This window comes from Rhinoraja longicauda, chromosome 8 (genome assembly GCF_053455715.1).
Source record: "Rhinoraja longicauda isolate Sanriku21f chromosome 8, sRhiLon1.1, whole genome shotgun sequence".
NCBI lineage: Eukaryota > Metazoa > Chordata > Chondrichthyes > Rajiformes > Arhynchobatidae > Rhinoraja > Rhinoraja longicauda.
In genome coordinates, this window is record NC_135960.1 from 73025176 (window position 1) to 73047910 (window position 22735).

The 22735-nt window shown below is 46.0% G+C and overlaps 1 protein-coding gene across 1 annotated transcript in view; it reads left to right on the forward strand.

The window, feature by feature from the left end:
* Positions 1–493: 493 nt before the first annotated feature.
* Positions 494–22735, forward strand: part of LOC144596351 (ETS translocation variant 5-like) — a 43974-nt gene continuing 21732 nt past the window's right edge. The window contains exons 1-7 of the mRNA XM_078404602.1: positions 494–598; positions 2034–2181; positions 2392–2479; positions 2626–2673; positions 3261–3314; positions 16483–16609; positions 20214–20504. Coding sequence (XP_078260728.1) covers positions 2131–2181; positions 2392–2479; positions 2626–2673; positions 3261–3314; positions 16483–16609; positions 20214–20504 — 659 coding nt within the window. The 5' untranslated portion in view covers positions 494–598; positions 2034–2130. The remainder of the gene's footprint in view (positions 599–2033; positions 2182–2391; positions 2480–2625; positions 2674–3260; positions 3315–16482; positions 16610–20213; positions 20505–22735) is intronic.

The window sequence follows — 22735 nt, forward strand, 5'->3', positions numbered from 1 at the left end:
GTTTGTGACTTTGAATTGGCCTTGGAGTTGCATTGCCTTGCATTGGCTGCATTGAGATTTTGTTTTCAAGTTGCTGTTTATTTTTATCACACAGTTTCCATCAACATTGACCGCCTGTGAAGCTTGGTTAGGTGTTGCAGGGAACACAGGTCGCCAATGTGTGGAGCTGAGACTGAGCAGGTCTATTGTGGTTCCCCCACCCCCACTCACTCCTTCAATGGCGCCCTGAGTAGATTTTCGTGAATGAAACCCGGGGCCGCTTGTGAATGGGGTGGGGAGCGAGCGCACTGATTGGCCGCCGGGGGGGCGAACATTTGCATGTCTGCGCGTCACGGCGGGCGCTCGACCAATGGGCGTGCGTGCGACGCGGCGATTGGTCGGGCGGGGAGGGGTGGGCGGTGTCGGCGGGGCGGGGGCGGCCAATCAGCGGGTCCGGGGGCCAGCGGCCGCCCTGACTGCAAGTGGGCGAAGGAACCCATTCAAGCTTTCAGTCGCCAGAGCCTGAGCCCAGATACTACTACTGGTGGTGGTGCAGCAACAGCATTGCAAACCACACACACAAACCTGCATTAAAGAGCACTACACAGCCACTGCACAGGTAAGCACCAGCTGCAAGCCAGCCTGCAATCTGCAATCAACTCCATTGCTCTATATGTAAGAAAATAACAGGGAGCAGGGAGGTTCTGCTGCAGTTGTACAGGGCACCTGGAGTATTGTGTACAGTTTTGGTCTCCTAATCTGAGGAAATACATTCTTGCCATAGAGGGAGTACAGAGAAGGTTCACCAGATTGATTCCTGGGATGGCAGGACTTTCATATGAAGAAACACTGGATAGACTAGGCTTATACTCGCTAGAAGATTGAGGGGGGGACTTATAGAAACTTACAAAATTCTTAACGGGTTGGACAGGCTAGATGCAGGAAGATTGTTCCCGATGTTGGGGAGTCCAGAACAAGGGGTCACAGTTTAAGGATAAGGGGGAAGTCTTTTAGGACCGAGATGAGAAAACATTTCTTCACACAGAGAGTGGTGAATGTGGAATTCTCTGCCACAGAAGGTAGTTGAGGCCAGTTCATTGGCTATATTTAAGAGGGAGTTAGATGTGGCCCTTGTGGCTAAAGGGATCAGGGGGTATGGAGAGAAGGCAGGTACAGGATACTGAGTTGGATGATCAGCCATGATCATATTGAATGGCGGTGCAGGCTCGAAGGGCCGAATGGCCTACTCCTGCACCTATTTTCTATGTTTCGAACAAATCACCAGTTGGTATTTATTCACCAACACAAAATGCTGGAGTAACTCAGCAGGTCAGGCAGCATCTCTGGAGAGAAGGAGTGGGTGAGAAGTCTGAAGAAGGGTCTCGACCCGAAACGTCACCCACTCTCTCTCTCTCCTGAGATGCTGCCTGACCCGCTGAGTTACTCCAGCATTTTGTGTGAATAAATATCATTTAAAAAAAAAAAAAATTTAATCTGCAAAGGTGGAATAATGGAAAGTGTTGCATCCTTAATGCTAAAGATAGACATGCTCGCCATCACTCTGTGAATAAATATCATTGATTTACTCCAGCATTTTGTGAATAAATCGATTTGTACCAGCATCTGCAGTTATTTTCTTATACTCATTGATTTACATTGTGTGTTTAAAAACAAACATCTGCAGTGGCACCAAAGGTGGAATAATGAATGGAAAGTGTTGCATCGTTAATGCTAAAGATAGACATGCTCGCCATTTTCCTTGTGAATACGACTTCTTAGTGCCTGCTTTGAGAAAAACAAAATGCCTGTGTGAGGCTGCTTCTTTGCAGACCAGGGTTTATTTTTGCTCTGCATGCAGGCTTGGGGGGCGATTAGCTTTTCCACTGGCCTTTAAACTCAATGCGAGTCGTTGTTTTTTCCCCTCTCTGCTGTGTGTGGGCGGTGGGGCTGAGTGTGTGTGTGTTTTTTGTGAATGGGGCGCTCGGATCCCGTTACGCTGACGCCAGCCAAGCCAGCCCCCATTCATAATTTTTCTGCCCTGTCGACTCTCCTAGGAGGAGCTGGTGGAGACAACAAATCTCATCTGTGCTCTGCGAGTCCATGTTGAAGCCAGGAGCGTAGATCGACTTTAAACAGAGGACCTGCTACAAAATGGACGGATTTCACGACCAGCAAGTCCCTTTTATTGTGCACAATACCCCGGTCAGTGAAAACAATTACTCCCACTTTTTAATTACAAAAAAAAATTTGGAAAACTGTTTTCAGAATTGATTCTTAAACGTGAACAAAGTTGCGTCGGTTTGTGCATTAAATTGAGGGCAGGTCTTGATGTTATTTCCCTCCTTCCACAATAAGTTCATGTTTGTGCTCGATTTTTCTAAGTGGATTTATTTATTTGTTTGTTTGTCGCAGAAAACTCGCGGGGAAGAAGTTCGCGGACGACAAATCAACGAGAGAAAGAGGAAATTAGTGGAGACGGATCTGGCCCACGATTCGGAAGGTAAGTGGGATGTTATGGATTACTGCGCCCGACCGTAGCCCCGACCACCACCACTACCGCCACACCGAGATACCCCCCTCACCGTCACTGTCTCTGCCTCCCTCCCTCCCCTGCTTACACTTGTGTCATTCCTTTCGCTTTCTCAGAACTTTTCCAAGATTTAAGCCAGCTGCAGGAAACGTGGCTCGCAGAAGGTACGTATGTCCACACCATCTGCGAGTGGTCGCGAATTTGCACTCAATAAGTCGAGAGTTTTTGTGAAGAGCGAACCGTTTCAACCATATTTCTCTCTCTCCTCCTCCCTCCTCTCCCCCCCCTTCCCTCTCCCCCTTCCCTCTCCCCCCCTTCTCTCCCACCCTTCTCTCCCACCCTTCTCTCCCACCCTTCTCTCCCCCCTTCTCTCCCCCCTTCTCTCTCCCCTTCTCTCTCCCCCTTCCCTCTCTCCCCCTTCCCTCTCCCCCTTCCCTCTCCCCCCTTCCCTCTCCCCCCTTCTCTCCCCCCCTTCTCTCCCCCCTTCTCTCCCCCCTTCTCTCTCCCCTTCCCTCTCCCCCTCTCCCCCTTCCCCCTCTCCCCCTTCCCCCTCTCCCCCTTCCCCCTCTCCCCCTTCCCCCTCTCCCCCTTCCCTCTCTCCCCCTTCCCTCTCTCCCCCTTCCCCCTCTCCCCCTTCCCCCTCTCCCCCTTCCCCCTCTCCCCTTCCCTCTCTCCCCTTCCCTCTCTCCCCTTCCCTCTCTCCCCTTCCCTCTCTCCCCTTCCCTCTCTCCCCCTCCCTCTCCCCCCACAGCCCAAGTTCCCGAAGACGATGAACAGTTTGTACCTGACTTCCAGTCGGTTAACTGTAAGTATTCCATTTAGTGCAGTTGCATATTTAAGCTGGGTGGCAATGTTAGTGGAGATGGTCACCTGGGGTAATGTTTGCCGGCCAGATTTCTTCCTGATGTGCCCACCTGTTTGGGAGTTGTGAATGGGCTGCTATTTCACAGGGACATTGAATTATTGTGTGTACATATGGAGGCAAGCCTGCCTGCTGGCCCCAGCTGCTACACTACCCGATTGTATTCAATTTAAATGGAACATCAATTATTAAATGATGATTTACATCTTATTTAAAATCTCAAAGGCCACTGCTTATCTTTGTGGGGTCCGTGCTGTGATGGGGATTCTGTTGAGATGCAAATAACACTAAGAGACGGTTCTAATTTTGGCTCATCTTTTGGTGAAATTATACTGGGGCTTTCAAAATATTTTTTTCCAATCCTATTTTCTTTTATTTAACCCTGGTTAATTTTGATGGGCTTTGGCTCCTTAGAAAAACTTGTGTTTGGATAACATTGCAGAGGTGCGTTTAGTAAGTGTGCATCTCACAAGGGACAGGCGGTCGCAGAGTGCAGTTTGTGGGGGTGGAGGGGGGGGGGGGGCAGACCGCATAATTGTTGGCTTCAAGGTCAACGAGCACCTGAGTTTTCATCGTAGACGAAGTGCAGATTCAGATTTGTAGACTTGTGAGAAGTGAATCTTTGCTGTGTTATTTTACGTCCTGGTTTTGTTTTTTTTGCAGTCTTTTTCATTTCAGTGACTTGTATGATTTACGTTTTCTGTGCTTGTCTTAAGTCTATGTGGCCTGTGTTGGTGCTACATGCAAGATTTTCATTGTACCTCAATAAACTCAATTTGACTTGACTTGAATTAGAGTCATTGAGTCACACAGCATGGAACAGGCCCTTCGGCCCCAACTTGCCGAAGATAGAGCTCTTAAGGATAGCGGAGTCAGGGGGTATGGGGAGAAGGCAGGAACGGGGTGCTGATTGAGAATGATCAACTATGATCACATTGAATGGTGGTGCTGGCTCGAAGGGCCGAATGGCCTCCTCCTGCACCTATTGTCTATTGCCCACACCGCCCAACATGACCCAGCTACACTAGTCCCACCTGCCCATATCCCTCTAAACCTGTCCTATCCATCTACCTGTCTGTTTCTTAAACATTGTGATAGTCCCAGCCTCAACTACCTCTTCTGGCAGCTTGTTCCATACACCCACCACCCTTTGTGCGAAAAAGTTACCCCTCAGATTATTAATTTTTTTTCCCCTTCACTTTAAACCTATGTCCTCTTATCCTCGATTCCCCTACTCTGGGCAAAAGACTGTGCATCTACCGATCTATTCCTCTCATGATTTTGTACACCTCTATAAGATCACCCCTCATCCTCCTGCGCTCCATGGAATAGAGACCCAGCCTACTCAACCTCCCCCCTTAGCTCACACCCTCGAGTCCTGGCAACATCCTTGTACAATAGTACAAAGCGAATTTACAGAAAACTCTGCTTTAAGTGTCGAATAGGTCAGGAGGACACATTATTGGCAACAATGCTGAATACAAGATTCAACTGTCAGCTCCTTATGCCAGTGTACCCTTTTCAGCTTGACAACATCTTTCCTATAACATGGTGCCCGGAACTGAACACGATACTCTAAATGCGGCCTCACCAACGTCTTATACAACTGCAACATGACCTCCCAACTTCTGTACTCAATACTCTGACTGATGAAAATCTGATAATACAAAGTCACATTCCTGGAATAATTCTCACTGTATTTATCAAAGATAGATTTTTTTTTCAAAACATCAGAAGGCACTATTTTGCTTTAGTTGATGCGATTTCTAAATTTAGCCGGTTTTTTATCCTACGTCCACACACTGGCACATAATAATCCAGTGTTTCATTCTGTTTTCTCACCATGATTGGAGTTTGTCAAGACTGTCAATGGTGGTTTTGGATTTAGGTGGGGTAGTCTGTTTAGGTTCCATTGACAAAGATTACATAAGTAGATTTGAATGGAACTCCGGCCGCATGGGAAATGATCCTCCAAGAAAGGGCATGTGATTGGACTGATCTTGGATGTGGTGGGGGGAGGGAACTTGGCACAGAGCCAGCAACTCTGGGATATATCCATCCTGATTTATGGTTCCTGTGACCAGTTAGGATTGAACTCCTGGTCGGACTATTGATATGAAGCAACCACAAATGCCAAAGTATCTCCCCCCCCCCCCCCCCCCCCCCGTATTATTCCCACCATAAAGACCTTAACCAGACCGCTTACAGGACATTGTAACATTGACAAAACATAAGTGTTGTGGGTGTAGGTTATATAATGAACTGGAGCAGCACAACTGAAACTTGGCCATCTGCTACCAGCTTTCGATGGCATTAGTCACTGTGACTGTCTACTGGTGGAGAGCTTCCAATGTTTCTTTTTCTTTATTTCCTTTATTGTGGTGAAATGTCAGAGCACAGTCATACAGTAAATGCAAGAATTGCACCTTCTGCAGCACCTTTCACAATTGCCACAGCCAGAGAACGTTTGTAGGTTAATTGGCTTGGTGTTTGTGTAAATTGTCCCTAGTGTGTGCAGGATAGTGTTATTGTGCGGGGATCGCTGGTCAGTGCAGGCTCGGTGGGCCGAAGGGCCTGTGTCCGCGCAGTATCTCCAAAAATAGAAGTGTTTTGTAATGATTAGCCAGAAATTGTTACTTGTTATGGGGCAATAGTATTGAGCTTTGTTTCTTGCTGTCTTTACTGCTCACAAGCTGAACAAGAAGAGTTATTCTCCATCTATACAATGGCATTTCTTCACTTACTATTTGGTAGTAATTTTAAATGCAATATTTAACTCATTGGATTTCTCTTTGCTGCATTTTACAATCAGTAACCCGTGCCTGCCTTCTCCCCATATCCCTTGATTCCGCTAGCCCCTAGAGCTCTATCTAACAAATTTTAACCCAAAATATTAAATATCAAGCTTGCAGTGCAGAGCATGGGTTTTTATGAATAAGCCATTGATGGAGGAATTACCAAAAATAAATATTCCGTATGTGTGGGAACCTTCATTAAATATTGTTACCACTGGGAGACCGGGCAAGCTGACTTACTTGAGTGTGTTTTCCACACGGTTATTGGGGCCCACACACCGTTGTGTAGCTTGAACCCTCTAGGGATTTCTATTCCATGATGTACTTCCCCGATGAATCGAGCAGCTCCTTTCAACCAAATGTAAAGTCACCTTTACAGGTGGGCTACAGAACAATAGGTGGGCTGTGAATTGCTGCCCTCAAGGACGATGGCAGTGAGAGTTGAGGGAGGAGGAGATGATACTCGATGGATACATTTTTCAGATTCCGCCATTCAAAATATTGCGTTCAGCAGCTGAAAGTCGGGATGGGAAGTGTTTAGGAAGGAACTGCAGATTAGAATTAAACCAAAGATAGACACAAAAAGCGCAAAAACAGGCAGCACAATGAAAATAGGTGCAGGAGGAGGCCGTTTGGGCCTTCGAGCCAGCACCGCCATTCATTGCGATCATGGCTGATCATCCACAATCAGTAACCCGTGCCTGCCTTCTCCCCATATCCCTTGATTCCACTAACCCCTAGAGCTCTATCTAACTCTCTTTTAAATTCATCCAGTGAATTGGCCTCCACTGCCCTCTGTGGCAGAGAATTCCACAAATCCACAACTCTCTGGGTGAAAAAGTTTCTTCTCACCTCGGTTTTAAATGGGCTCCCCATTATTCTTAGATTGTGTGGCCCCTGGTTCTGGACTCCCCCAACATCAGGAACATTTTTCCTGCATCTAGCTTGTCCAGTCCTTTTATAATTTTATACGTCTGTATCCTTCAGTGAATGGTTCTACAGTGCTCTTTTTCAGAAGGCAGTTTCAAAAATTGTCTTGTCTTGCGTGAAATGTGGAAATTGTGCGCTGTGTGCCAGTGTCCAGCCTAGTTAGAGCGACTAATGGCATTGACAAGTGCCATAGTATCATCTCTCGCACCACTGCTAAAGCAGCTTGCTTCAGTGTTTTTTCTCTCTAAAAGCTTACTAATACCACTCCAAACAATGTTACTTAGCATCTTGTGCAAGAAGGAACTGCAGATGCAGGTTTACACAAAAGATAGACACAAAATGCTGGAGTAACTCAGGCAGCATCTCCGGAGAGAAGGAATGGGTGACGTTTCTGGTCGAAGGTATCACAAAATGCTGGAGTAACTCAGCAGGTCAGGCAGCATCTAGGAGAGAGGGAATGGGTGACGTTTCTGGTGGAGACTCTTCTTAAGATTCAAGATTTCTTTATTTGTCATCCAAAAAACAAGTTTTTTGGACGAAATTTAGTCACCCACAGTCCAATAATAAAAGCAATAAAACAAGCAAATTACACAGCCCTACCAACACACAAAAAAAAGAAACATCCATCACAGTGAGTCTGTGACTTAGGACTTAAGACTGTGACTTAGGACTTAAGACTTAGAAGAAGGGTTTTGACCCGGAATGTCACCCAATCCTTCTCTCCAGAGATGCTGCCTGTCCTGCTGAGTTACTCCAGCATTTTGTGTCTTACTCAGTAGCATATCTGACAGTGGAAAATATTTAAATAAGAGTTATTCTGGTGTTGAAGCAAAATTAATCCGAGTAACAGTCTTAATTGAAGTGCCAATGGTCTCTTGATATATTTAATCCTCAGTTTTGTGTTGAATTTTCTAAACAGTAAGTCTCTTCTTTAAAGAGTAATTTGTTTTTGTTTTACTTCTTCCTCACTCTCAAAGATCAGTCCGAGTAGTTTTTATTGGAACTTGAATGAACATGAATGTAAACCAAAGCCAGAGTGATGGGAAGTCTGATTCTTGTCCAGCCAGTGATTTGCCATTTTAATTATGTTCTTCTTGCGTTTGAGGCAGCAGAGGTTATGAAGCAAGTTCCTTCTTGCACAAGGACACAAACAAAGCCAACCTTGATTGCTGATTGTAGCAGGAAGTGAAGCCTGTAAATATCTGCATTATAAACAGGTCTTTCTCTGATCGGGTTCGGTGATCGGCAACCTGAGATTTATTACTGAGTGGCTGAGGGTGAAAATCATTAACAAATTAGTTCATTGTCATTCTTTAAACTATTGCAGATTTTAAAGAAAACAGAAACACTTCAGCGTTTGAAAGAGGTTTTCTTGAAAGTGTTGTAAGGACATAGAATACGATTATTGGCTGCACTATTGGTCAAGGCTCAATTGTCTCAGTAACTAACCAGATTGCTCTGGAGTTAACGGCTCCGTGTGGTGTTTGAAGTCAGCTTTCCAAAATTGTTCTCCATTGTCGTGGTGATGTGGCAAATCAGGCTGCCCTTTCTCTTGAAGTCTTCCGATTTGTCTTTGGAACTGTGAGATAGAAACATAGAAAATAGGTGCAGGAGGAGGCAATTTGGCCCCGAGCCAGCATTGGGAACATTTTTCCTGCATCTAGCTTGTCCAGTCCTTTTATAATTATAAGTGCACGTGAGAGTCTGTGCATTTCGGGTGTACATATTTTGTTCCTGTTTTTGACTCGGTGGTTATGAATTATACATAATCAGTGACAAGGAAGTGTGTGTGTGCGTGTGTGTGTGTGGCTGTGGGCAGTGGTTGACACGGTTTTGCCTGCGTGAAGGGACAATTGTGTTCAATTCATCCCAACTCCTGCAGTAGTATTGAGGTCTGAAGAAGGGTCTCGACCCGAAACGTCACCCATTCCTTCTCTCCAGAGACTCCGCCTGGCCCGCTGAGTTACTCCAGCATTTTTTGTCTATCTGAGGTTCTAACCTGCTACAACTAGTGGTTGTAAAGAGACCAATTTCATTCACACAATCCTCAAGAGTCGAGTTTTTGTGCCCTGTGCTCTGCTCCCTGTGGTGATCAGTAACAGAGGTGAGGAGTAATGGTTACTGACCTTGAACTCTGCCAGCATTTGAGAGGAAGGAGAAGAGTCCCACCTCATTAGCCGCATTCAGACACATGTTCTGTGCATGTTGAGGCTAGTGTGGTGGCCATCTTTCTGTCTGGTTCAAAAGATTCCTCATTGATCACATGACGTGGCTGGAGGCACATAGGAACTTATAAATTTTCTTTTAAACATTATGAAAATACGTTCTACATGTTTTGTTTAGTTTTGAGATACAGCACGGAAACAGGCCCTTCGGCCCACCGGGTCTGCACTGACCAACGACCCCCGCACATTAACACTATCCTACACCCACTAGGGACAATTTTTACATTTACCAAGCCAATTAACTTACAAACCTGTACGTCTTTGGAGTGTGGGAGGAAGCCGAAGATCTCGGAGAAAACCCCCGCAGGTCACGGGGAGAACGTACAAACTCCGTACAGACAGCACCCGTAGTAGGGATGGAACCCGGGTCTCCAGCGCTGCATTCGCTGTAAGGCAGCAACTCTACAGCTGCGCCACCGTGCCGCCCTTAAACTACGAGGCAGAGTGCACTGTCAGCAGGATGGCAATACACTTTCAGGAGCAACAGGCAAGTTGGCAGCGTGGGTGGGTAAAATTTGCAGTTTGCTTCTGAAGAGCCATTTACTCCAGCTCTTGTTTTGTTAATTAATGGGATATAAAAATGTTTGCTCCACGATTCCAGAGCTGGTTATGATACAGATTTGTAGAAAGTAACCTCACATAAGATCAAGTCTTTACGAATCTCACTGCTTAATTAACGTGTAAAAGTGGGATTTTGGGGAATAGATTTTTAGGTCAGTTTTTAATTGATCACACTTGAACTCGAATACCATCTGGGGAATCTATAAGTACCTGTGTAATGAACATTAAGTCAGATAGACGAGATGTGTACGATGGAACTGCAGATGCTGGTTTGAACCGAAGATGGACACATAAAGCTGGAGTAACTCAGCGGGTCAGACAGCATCTCTGGAAGAAACCTGTAGGGTCACAAGGAGAGCATGCAAACTCCCAATGAATAATGCCCAAGATCAGGAATGACCCCAGGTAGCTGACGCTGTGAGGCTGTAGCTCACCTTGATGCCCTGCTCATGATGTGTTATGATGATCCCAGTAGCCAGCTGTTTCTATACTTTAACATGTTCATCTCAGGTTGAAGTCCCTCCATGGTCTCTCCACTCTACATCTCTGTGATGTCTTCTGGGTGCCACCATCCTCCAAGTACTCCAAGTTGTCTCTTCCCCTCTGCCCTCTTCCTGCTCACCCACCACTGTTGGTGACTGTATCTTTGTATGTTGGGTCCTCAGCTATCTACACCAATCAGCCAAAACATTATGACCACTGACAGGGGAAGTGAATAACATTGATTATCTTGTTACAATGGCACCTGTCAAGGGGTGTGATATATTAGGCAGCAAGTGAACAGTCAGTTCTTGAAGTTGGATGCAGGAGAAATGGGCAGGAGTAAAGACCTGAGCGACTTTGACAAGGGCCAAATTGTTATGGCCAGACGACTGGGTCAGAGCATCTCTGAAACGGCAAGGCTTGTGGGGTGCTCCCGGTCAGCAGTGGTGAGTACCGGCCGACAGTGGTCCGAGGAGGGACAAACCACAAACCGGCGACAGACAGGGTGTTGGGCGCCCAAGGCTCATTGATGCACGAGGGCAACGAAGGCTATCCCATCTGGTCCGAACCGACAGAAGGTCGACTGTGGCACAAGTCACAGAAAGTTTTAATGGTGGTCACGGGAGGAATTTGTCACAATACACAGTGCATGGCACCCTGCTGTGTATGAGGCTGCACACGGAGGACCAACAGCACATTAGGCAGGTGGGCATAATGTTTTGGCTCATCAGGTCGTAATGTTTTGGCTGATACGGTGTATGTCCTCGATCAAACTCAACCCTATTCCGAAAAAGGGTCTCGATCTGAAACTTCACTTATTCCTTTTCTCCAGAGATGCTGCCTGTCCTGCTGAGTTACTCCAGCATTTTGTGTCTTTGGTTTAACTGCAGCATCTGCAGTTCCTTCTGACGCACTTTTTATGATCACCCCCATTTAGTGCTTTCTAAGCCACTGATGTCCGATCCTGTTGCACAAAGATGGCTGATCAACCTCATAATGCTCCTTAATGTTACCAAGTAAAATATTTTATTGCTATTTTCCAAAGATCTAACTCGCTGTTATTTTAACGGGTCAACAAACCACTTGATAGTGATAGTCAACAAACCACTTGAAGATTGTGGTTTGAGAATAGGGAATTGAAAGCATTCTAGTTGTCCAGCAAGCTGAGTGCCAAGACTTTGCTGTATCATTGCCAGTGTTAATTAAGACCACATTTTGTGAAGCCCTGGTTCGTGTAACACGATCCCATCATCTTTAATTTTCTACAGTGTGATGTCTTTGCGCTTTAGAGCGCAAAACGTAAGCGGTGGTTTGGACTTTGGTGTTGTTGATGGAACTTTCTGTTGCCTGACGACAGTAGACATTAGGTGCAGGAGGAGGCCATTCGGCCCTTCGAGCCAGCACCGCCATTCAATGTGATCATGGCTGATCATTCTCAATCAGTATCCCGTTCCTGCCTTCTCCCCATACCCCCTGACTCCGCTATCCTTAAGAGCTCTATCTAGCTCTCTCTTGAATGCATTCAGAGAATTGGCCTCCACTGCCTTCTGAGGCAGAGAATTCCACAGATTCACAACTCTCTGACTGAAAAAGTTTTTCCTCATCTCAGTTCTAAATGGCCTAACCCTTATTCTTAAACTGTGGCCCCTGGTTCTGGACTCCCCCAACATTAGGAACACGTTTCCTGCCTCTAAAGTGTCCAACCCCTTAATAATCTTACATGTTTCGATAAGATCCCCTCTCATTCTTCTAAATTCCAAGCCTAGCCGCTCCAGTCTTTCAACATAGGACAGTCCCGCCATTCCGGGAATTAACCTAGTAAACCTATGCTGCAGGCCCTCAATAGCAAGAATATCCTTCCTCAAATTTGGAGACCAAAACTGCACACAGTACTCCAGGTGCGGTCTCACTAGGGCCCTGTACAACTGCAGAAGGAACGACCAGATTGTTGCACAAATGTCACACCACCTACTGCAAGTGCAGAATAACGGTCGAGGGGTTAACGTGGACTCTCCACGAGGACTATAAGTCAGCAGGACATTAAAGCTTGCATCTTAGTCCTTGCCGACTGCAGAGATAATTAGCTCATTGTCTAAGCTCCTTCACCTGGTTAACGGCACCAGCTTACCACCAGAAGCTAATGTGTTCATACCTCGCGCTGCCTCGGCAAGGCCAGCAGCATCATCAAGGACCATTCGCACCCTGGCCACTCCCTCTTCTCCCCTCTCCCATCAGGCAAAAGGTATAGAAGTGTGAAAAAGCACACCTCCAGATTCAGGGACAGTTTCTTCCCAGTTGTTATCAGGCAACTGAATCATCCTACCACAACCAGAGAGCAGTGCTGAACTACTGTCTACCTCATTGGTGACCCTCGGACTATCTTTGATCGGACTTTATTGGCTTTACCTTGCACTAAACGTTATTCCCTTATCGTGTATCTGTACACTGTAAATGGATCGATTGTAATCATGTATTGTCTTTCTGCTGACTGCTTAGCATGCGACAAAAGCGTTTTACTGTACCTCAGTACACGTGACAATAAACTAAACTGTCACAAGCTTTAAACATTGGACAATTGTAAGGAACAGATGGTTTGATTTCCATCAGATGCTGCAAGAATTTCCAGTTTGTTTAAAAAGGCATGCTGCAATTTTGCTCAACTTAAATGAAAAATTAAATGCTTTTTAGCATTTGCCATTGTTCATAGCTACGAGGAAGATTATCAATTTCCCTCTGTTTATCCATTTTCCCTCTGGTTACCGTAAGCATTTTTTTTTTTTTGCACAGTTGAATTCCTTGTATCAGCCACCAGCTGTGTTTGTGAAGTTTAGCGGTTTATTCATCTGAGGGCAGGTCATCTCGAGTGAATTGTGGTATCGTCAGCTTAGAAAAGATGGATGGAAGCAATTAACTGAGCTGTCACCTTTCATGTAGTTTGTTCACTGGGTCGGGTTTGAAAGGCTTAGGTGATCTTTGATTGTGATTAGGAATTAAGCCTGATTGAATCTCAGTGACTGTGCACCTGAATTCACCCATTGCTAGCACGCTCTGGGCTTGGGGTCGTTGCTTCTCTGTAACGTTTTGGCTGTGGAGCTGTCTCATTTCTTCTTACAACGTTTACAAGGATAGACACAAAATGCTGGAGTAACTCAGCGATGCTGGAGTAACTCAGGAGATGCTGCCTGACCCGCTGAGTTACTCCAGCATTTTGTGTCCACCTTCGATTTGAACCAGCATCTGCAGTTATTTTCCTACACAGGTTTTTAGGTGAAGGTAAGGTCTGAAGAAGTCGTCACGACCCGAAGCGTCACCCATTCCTTTGCTCCAGAGATGCTGTCTGACCCGCTGAGTTACTCCAGTTTTTTGTGTCTGTGTAAGGTGTAGGATGCCTTCTCATCCTAATGGAGTTGTCCTTGCATCTATTCACTTGAGATGGTCCCAGTTTGTGTTCCTTGTCCCCTTACAGTGGGCACATTTAGTCACGTTTATCCCCCATCCATCATCTCTGAGGGGGCTTCCTGTGTACTAACTGGCTGCTAGTTTTTCCACATGAATACATTAGGAGTAAAGAGGTCCTTCTGCAGTTGTACAGTGCCCTGGTGAGACCACATCTGGAGTATTGTGTGCAGGTTTGGTCTCCTAATTTGAGGAAGGACATCCTTGCTATTGAGGCAGTGCAGCTTAGGTTCACGAGGTTAATCCCCGGGATGGCGGGACTGTCATATGAGGAAAGATTGGAAAGACTGGGCTTGTGTTCACTGGAGTTTAGAAGGAAGAGAGGGGATCTTATAGATACGTATAAAATGATAAAAGGACTGGACAAGCTAGATGCAGGAAAAATGTTCCCAGTGTTGGGGGAGTTCTGAACCAGGGGACACAGTCTAAGAATAAAGTGGAGGCCATTTAAAATTGAGGTGAGAAAAAACTTTTTCACCCAGAGATTTGTGAATTTGTGGAATTCTCTGCCACAGAGGGCAGTGGAGGCCAATTCACTGGATGGATTTAAGAGAGAGTTAGATAGAGCTCTGGGGGCTAGTGGAATCAAGGGATATGGGGAGAAGGCAGGCACGGGTTACTGATTGGGGACGATCAGCCATGATCACAATGAATGGCGGTGCTGGCTCGAAGGGCCAAATGGCCTCCTCCTGCACTATGTTTCTTTGTAACACCCGGCCTAAACGTCAGATGTATGGTTTCAGCAAGAAAATGCATTGTGGTGCCCCAGAGCTTTGGACGAAACTTGCATAAAAGTACAAGTTTTCCTTTCTCCATTTTTTCACTTGTTTTGAAACGTACTTTAAATACACAGCCTTTGCCCACCTCTACTAGCGACATGCAGCTGCCACCATGTAGCAGCTGTGTGCCGTTTGCATCCCTGTGCATTTAACCTCGGTCTGAAGCCATGGGGATAACGATTGACGTGTGTTCAAAGCTGAGTGGTGATTTTGCAAAAGGATGCAATTGCCGACAGGAAGGAGTAATAAATAATATGTTCTTTTGGGAGAGAGCAAAACTGCAAAAACAAAATGTGGAGGAATAGCCGTTTTCTCATTTTTAATAGTTGCGATATTAAATGGTGGAATTGCTAACAAAATATATTATGGTAGGAATATAACTGCAGATGCTGGTTCAAATTGAAGGTAGACACAAAATGCTGGGGTAACTCAGCGGGTCAGGCAGCATCTCGGGAGAGAAGGAATGGGTGACGTTTCGGGTCGAGACCCTTCTTCAGACCCATTCCTTCTCTCCTGAGATGCTGCCTGACCCGCTGAGTTACTCCAGCATTTTGTGTCTACCTTCAAATATATTGTGATAATAGCTTATACGTGGGCTAAATATTAAAGATGCTGTGAAAACACAGGTCGTAGAACTGGACAGATCTTGTCACTGTTGTCAGACACACAATGCTGGAGTAACTCAGCGGGTCAGGCAGCATTTCTGGAGAGAAGGAATGGGTGACGTTTCGGGTCGAGACCCTTCTTCAAACTTGTCACTGTTGTGTACAGGTGTTTAAAATGTGTTTTGCCAGCGTGGTTTTGAGAAACCACACACTCGACAATGCTAACTATGATCTCACTCTGATCTTTGATTTTAATCAGGGTGGATCTATCTTCCATTAGAAGGAAGAAAGCAAAATGCTGCAACCTCGTAGTTTGAAATGGACCCTGCGATGCTGGAAGCACTCGGGTCAAGCAGAAACGGCGGAGAGCGAAACGCCCGCGTTAATGTTTAATTGGCTGAGAATTTCCCAGCATTTGGTGTTTTCACTTTACAATGAGAATGATTGGAATAAAGTGCACGGTCGAACTGTTGCAAATGCTTGAACTGTTACATTTTAATCTTGGGCTTTACTGAGTGTGCATTGATATCTAATAATTTCTCAGAAGTAAACTAAAACTAAACGAGAATCCTGGAGTTTGACAGCTTTGTTGTCAAGAAGATCGACATTCTTTCGTGGGCTGGAATCTGCTTGAGTGAAATTCAATCTTGGAAAGGTCATTAACTTTCTCACAAAGATGCGTGGGTCAATGTCTGGCCTCCATCTGTAAACCATTCACTGTCCCTTCAAGAATGTTTCCTCACGGTAAACCTCGAGCTTTGGAACGTACCCGCTAGATCTGCCCAGTCCAATAATCCTGTTGCACCTCGGTGTGAGAATCCGTACCTGCTGCACACAGGCACTTTGTCCCTTGAAGGGGGTCATAATGAGATGATATCAAAGTGAAATCTAGCAGCGAATGTTCACCAAGGATGTGTATTTTTACTGATTTTAAGGATGCATACGAAATTCACAATGAAACATTGCACTTGACTTATCATCCTTTGGCCAAATGATGTGCGTGCAAGATCTGTGGACATCCATTTAACGTCGTTAATCCGTTACCTATTTTGCTTCGCTCGGTTCTTCCTCCTTGCTAATGACGTACAAATGAGCTAACACTTATTTAAAAGGGAACAGATCTGTTTTCACCTCCTGTGTGCTTTCATCTGGACAATTATGGTCACCCCTCAAAGCCCAATCAAGTGCTAGTTGGTCCTTGCTTGTCATTGTCTATCTTGGTTTTGCATCTGTCGTTCTCTGTGGGTAGGGTTACATATCCACGTTTTTTATTTCAGTGGTATTTCATGGACCTTCCCCGGCAAAGATCAAGCGGGAGAGCCAAAGCCCTAATACAGACGTGTCGTGCTGCCACAAGCAGGGTCTCGGCTCCAGCTATGGAGACTACTGCCTTTACAGTTACAGGTACGCTGCGACTGATTCTGGGCTGTAGACGGCCCTCTCTCCGCCTGCTCGTGCTTCACAGCCCACTCGCTGCCCGCCAAGATTCACTCAGCCCTGACCAGCAGATGTACAGAGAGAGATAGCTCATGTTTTCCGTTCCGAATGGAAGCTTCCGAGAACATGGATGGCATTAAGCAATCCTCCTTTTGCTTCTCTGCTCACTTCATGCTTCATCCTCCCATTGTTTGCCTCTGTTCCTCAACCACTCCTAGTGTTAATCCTCCCACCAGCCTTGAAGAAAACAGCCTTGAAGTTCATTGTCCTCCTCGTAATTCTTGCTATTGAGGGCGTGCAGCGTAGGTTCACTAGGTTAATCCCCGGAATGGCAGGACTGTCGTATGTTGAAAGACTGGAGCGACTAGGCTTGTATACACTGGAATTTAGAAGGATGAGAGGGGATCTTATCGAAACGTATAAGATTTTTAAGGGGTTGGACACGTTAGAGGCAGGAAACATGTTCCCAATGTTGGGGGAGTCCAGAACAAGGGGCCACAGTTTAAGAATAAGGGGTAGTCCATTTAGAACGGAGATGAGGAAAAACTTTTTCAGTCAGAGAGTTGTGAATCTGTGGAATTCTCTGCCTCAGAAGGCAGTGGAGGCCAATTCTCTGAATGTATTCAAGAGAGAGCTAGATAGAGCTCTTAAGGATAGCGGAGTCAGGGGGTATGGGGAGAAGGCAGGAACGGGGTACTGATTGAGAATGATCAGCCATGATCACATTGAATGGCGGTGATGGCTCGAAGGGCCGAATGGTCTCCTCCTGCACCTATTGTCTATAATGTATTCAACGGTCTACCATAGCAGGAATGTCTCAGTCATGGTGCTTCTCTCTGACTCTGAGAAAAGGGGCAATCTATTACATCGACACCCTGAAGCTGCAGCTAGAAGCCAGCAACCAATGCAAAACAACAATTACACTGAAGCTCAAATCAATCCTATGAAGTCACCACCTAAAGCATTCGCACATCAAATTGCACTGTTTTTCAATAATAACTGTGAGCTTCAATTGTTTTTCCAGGGAACATACGTGAGCCTGATTCAAAAGGTCAGATCAAAAAAACACAGTGAAAGGCTTGGATAGAGTGGATGTGGAGAGGATGTTTCCACTAGTGGGAGAGTCTAGGACTAGAGGGCACGGTCTCAGAATTAAAGATCGTTCTTTTAGAAAGGAGATGGGGAGGAATTTGTTTAGTCAGAGGGTGGTGAATCTGTAGAATTCTTTGCCACAGAAGGCTGTGGAGGCCAAGTCGGTGGATATTTTTAAGGCAGAGATAGATAGATTCTTGATTAGTACGGGTGCCTAGGGTTATGGGGAGAAGGCAGGAGAATGGGGTTAGGAGGCAGAGATAGATCAGCCATGATTGAATGGCGGAGTAGACTTGATGATCCATTCAATCATGGCTGAAGAAGGGTCTCAACCCGAAACGTCACCCATTCCTTCTCTCCAGAGATGCTGCCTGAGTTACTCCGGCATTTTGTGTCCATCTTTGGAGTAAACCAAGTCGTTCCTACACCTCCCACCATCTATATTCTATTCCTGTGTTTTTTTCCATCGCTGGCACATATTTTCAGCAGCTGATCAAGCAAAATCTCCTCTTAAAGATCATCTTTCAGATGTGCTGAGGTTGCCTGTCTGTCTTCTGTTTAAGTGTTCCATTACAGGGGGAGCCTCGTCATCGCCTTCCATCATCACAGAGTCAATTACATTTTATTAATTTTCGGTCGCCTTTATATTGGTCTGATAATCACACATCCCGACAAACATTGCACACGATAGCAGTCACTATAAACAGGATATTGTCTCACACCTGTTTCCCGATATAGTTGAATATGAACTCAACACACATTTTTAAAAAAGGTGCTGATTCATTGTTATACATTTTAAAATCGAGCCCGCCCCACTTTACTGATGTCATAAGGTCATAAGGTAGAGGAGTAGATGTAGGCCATTCGGCCCATCAGGTCACCTCCGCCATTCACTCATGGCTGATCTATCTCTCCCTCCTAACCCCATTCTCCTGCCTTCTCCCCATAACCCCTGACACCCGTACTAATCAAGAATCTATCTATCTCTGCCTTAAATATATCCAATGACTTGGCCTCCACAGCCATCTGTGGCAAAAAAATCCACAGATTCACCATCCTCTGACTAAATAAATTTCTCCTCGTCTCCTTCCTAAAAGAACTTTAATTCTGAGGCTGTGACCTCTAGTCCTAGACTCTCCCACTAGTGGAAACATCCACTCTATCCAGGCCTTTCACTATGCTTTTTTGATCTGACCTTTTGAATCAGGCTCACGTATGTTCCCTGGAAAAACAATTTAAGCTCACAGTTATTGTTAAAAAAACAGTGCAATTTGATGTGCGAATGCTTTAGGTGGTGACTTCATAGGATTGATTTGAGCTTCAGTGTAATTGTTGTTTTGCATTGGTTGCTGGCTTCTAGCTGCAGCTTCAGGGTGTTGATGTAATACATTGCCCCTTTTCTCAGAGTCAGAGAGAAGCACCATGACTGAGACATTCCTGCCATGGTGGAGCGTGGAATACATTATGAGGAGGACAACGAACTTCAAGGCTGTTTTCAAAAAACAGTCTGGAAAAATATTGTGTAGGACGGGTCTCAACCCGAAACGTCACCCATACCTTCTCTCCAGAGATGATACCTGTCCCGCTGAGTTACTCCAGCTTTTTGTGCCTATCTTTGGAAAAATATTGTACATCCTCGCACAGTCTGTGGCTCGTGACTGATCAAAGGGGAGGCAGCACTGGGCAGCTCTGTGAGAGCATGCAGAAGCCCAATGAACAGGGTGGAAGGAATGCATTGCCTCCTGAATTACTCACCTATCCCACCAAGCTGTGGCGATGAATGGGTCGACTGCGCTCATATTCTCTGGAATTAGAAGGATGAGAGGGGATCTTAGCAACATTAAAAATTCTTAAGGGATTGGACGGGCTAGATGCAGGAAAAATGTTCCCCATGTTGGGGGAGTCCAGAACCAGGGGTCACAGTGTAAGAATAAGGGATAGGCCATTTAGGACTGAGATGAGGAGAAGGTGTAGAAGGGTGAAAACACACACCATCAGATTCAGGGGCAGTTTCTTCCCAGCTGTTATCAGGCAACTGAATCATCCTACCACAGCCAGAGAGCAGTGCTGAACTACTATCTACCTCATTGGTGACCCTCGGACTATCCTTGATTGGACTTTGCTGGCTTCACCTTGCACTAAACGTTATTCCCTTATCATGTATCTATACACTGTGAATGTCCGATTGTAATCGTGCATTGTCTTTCTGCTGACTGGTTAGCATGCAACAAAAGCTTTTCACTGTACCTCGGTACACGTGACAAGAAGCTAAACTGAACGAACGAAGGTATTTATTCACAAAATGATGGAGTAACTCAGCGGGTCAGGCAGCATCTCAGGATTGAAGGAATGGGTGACGTTTTGGGTCGAGACCCTTATGCTCTCTCGTCAAACTGACTGAACTGAGCGTGCAAGTTGTGGATGTGCAGAGAGTTTCCAGCTAGGTATCTTCATCTATTGTGTTTGTTTGTGTCTGCAGTGCCTACGAGAGGAAGCCCCCAGCTGGGTTCAAGCCATTAACCCCACCAGCCACCCCGGTGTCTCCAGTCCACCAGAGTTCCCCCCTCCCTCGCCTCGCTCCCGTTGCAGTTCCTCCATCAGCCCATGGCCCCACCGCATCCCCGGTGCAGACTGCACCTCCACAGCAGCACCAGGTGCCACCACCGCAGCAGCAGCAGCAGCAGCGGACCTTTGCAGTACCTCGACCACCGCATCCCCCACTGCAAGTGTCCCAGACCTTGCCTGAGACACAGTATGCTCCAGAGCAGAGGTAAGTGAGTGCTAAATCACGCGGCTGCCCGAAAGTGCCCGCCCGCAGACAAGCTCTGTGAATGAAGAGGTCACAAAATGCCAGAGTAACCCAGCGGGTCAGGCAGCATCTAGGAGAGAGGGAATGGGTGACGTTTCGGGTCTTCAGACTGATCACTCTGAGGAAGGGTCTCGACCCGAAACGTCACCCATTCCCTCTCTCCTAGATGCTGCCTGACCCGCTGAGTTACTCCAGCACTCTGTGATACCTTCTATTTGTACCAGCATCTGCAGTTATCTTCCTACACTGTGAATGAAGAGTGTCACTTGCAGCATATGCACCCTTGTGACCCATTTCCAGATTACTCCTGCAAATCTCGCCATGATTTCAAATTGTTTGCTCTGAATTCGTTCCTTCCAGGTGTGTGTATGTGTGTTAGAAACATAGAAAATAGGTGCAGGAGGAGGCCATTTGGCCCTTCGAGCCTGTACGCACCGCCATTCATTGTGATCATGGCTGATCATCCACAATCAGTAACCCGTGCCTGCCTTCTCCCCATATCCCCTGATTCCGCTAGCCCCTAGAGCTCTATCTAACTCTCTTTTAAATTCATCCAGTGAATTGGCCTCCACTGCCTTGTGTGGCAGAGAATTCCACAAATTCACAACTCTCTGGGTGAAAAGGTTTTATCTCACCTCAGTTTTAAATGGCCTCCGCTTTATTCTTAGACTGTGTGGCCCCTGGTTCTGGATTCCCCCAACATTTGCTCCTGTAAATCTCTCTACGATTTGAAATTGTTTGCACCGACTGATTTTGTTCCTCCCGGGTGTGTGTGTGTTTGTTCTGCTGGTCGGTGCTGACTTCAGCGAGGCAGTGGTAAAGTGGCCACGATTGGAGTTTATTCCCCTTGTCGAGGGAGGGAATCAGCCAGCGTTGTCCACGGCCTTCAAACTCTTGCTGAACACAGGCCCTGCCCAACTCCTCTCCCGGTGCTCACAGGCTTAGTAGCTTGAGCAAGGGAGCTCTGGAGAATCTGCAGAGAATCACCGGAGCTTATGGATTAGTGAAAGGGGACACTTTAGCAGGGAAAGCCTCTTGGGTCTTGATTTTGTGGCATTTCGTCACCCCTTTATCAGCAAGGGAGAGAAAATACACAGTCCTGTCCCAAGACGTTGCTAATATAATATATAAATAAGGAGAAGGAATAGGCCATGTGGCTTCTCAACTCTGCTCGGCCATTTTGTGTCTTCTTGGCTGATCGGACTTTTTGCCTCATCTCTATTTTTCTGCTTCTTTTTTCCCCCCTTCATAAGTCCCAAACCTCAAGTTGAATATAGTCAATGATGCGATAGTCCTGCTCTCCGCAGAAGAGAATTTCATGGGGTGACAATTCTCGTGAGAAGAAAGGTGTAATGGCAGTTTCTATACCTTCTCAAAGTCCAACTTTGATAGCCATTACTGCTCAGGGATGGAATGGAGGCAGAGAAACTACCATTACATCTAAGTAAAAAACTGTATTCTCTCCACCCTCCGAGACTAAACTGACCCCCAGTCTCTGGCTACACTAGCCTCCTCAGATGTGGACACTCCCCATTACGTATCAAATCACACCCACAAGCATGCAAAAAAGACAGACACTAGAAATATTAAACATGGCCATAATACAGTGACAGTAACTAAATTAAGCGTAAATGGCTCCTACAATAGGTTTACGTATCTCAAGCTTGAGTGGGTGGGCACTCATTTTGGGACCAGTTTTAAAGACCTATTTATTGTGAAGGGAACTTTCAAGTGAGAGCTAGATAGAGCTCTTAAAGATAGCGGAGTCAGGGGGTATGGGGAAAAGGCAGGAATGGGGTACTGATTGAGAATGATCAGCCATGATCACGTTGAATGGCGGTGCTGGCTGAAAGGACCGAATGGCCTCCTCCTGCACCTATTGTCTATTGTCTATAACTACTTTTGCAACCTGTCAAATCCAATCTGTGGAATTCTCTGCCTCAGAGGGCAGTGGAGGCCAATTCTCTGAATACATTCAAGAGAGAGCTATATAGAGCTCTTAAGGATAGCGGAGTCAGGGGGTATGTGGAGAAGGCAGGAACGGGGTACTGATTGAGAATGATCAGCCATGATCACATTGAATGGCGGTGCTGGCTCGAAGGGCCGAATGGCCTCCTCCTACACCTATTGTCTATTGTCAAAATTTGAGCTTTCACACGATTTTTTTAAAAAAACAGTATAATGTGCCCCTT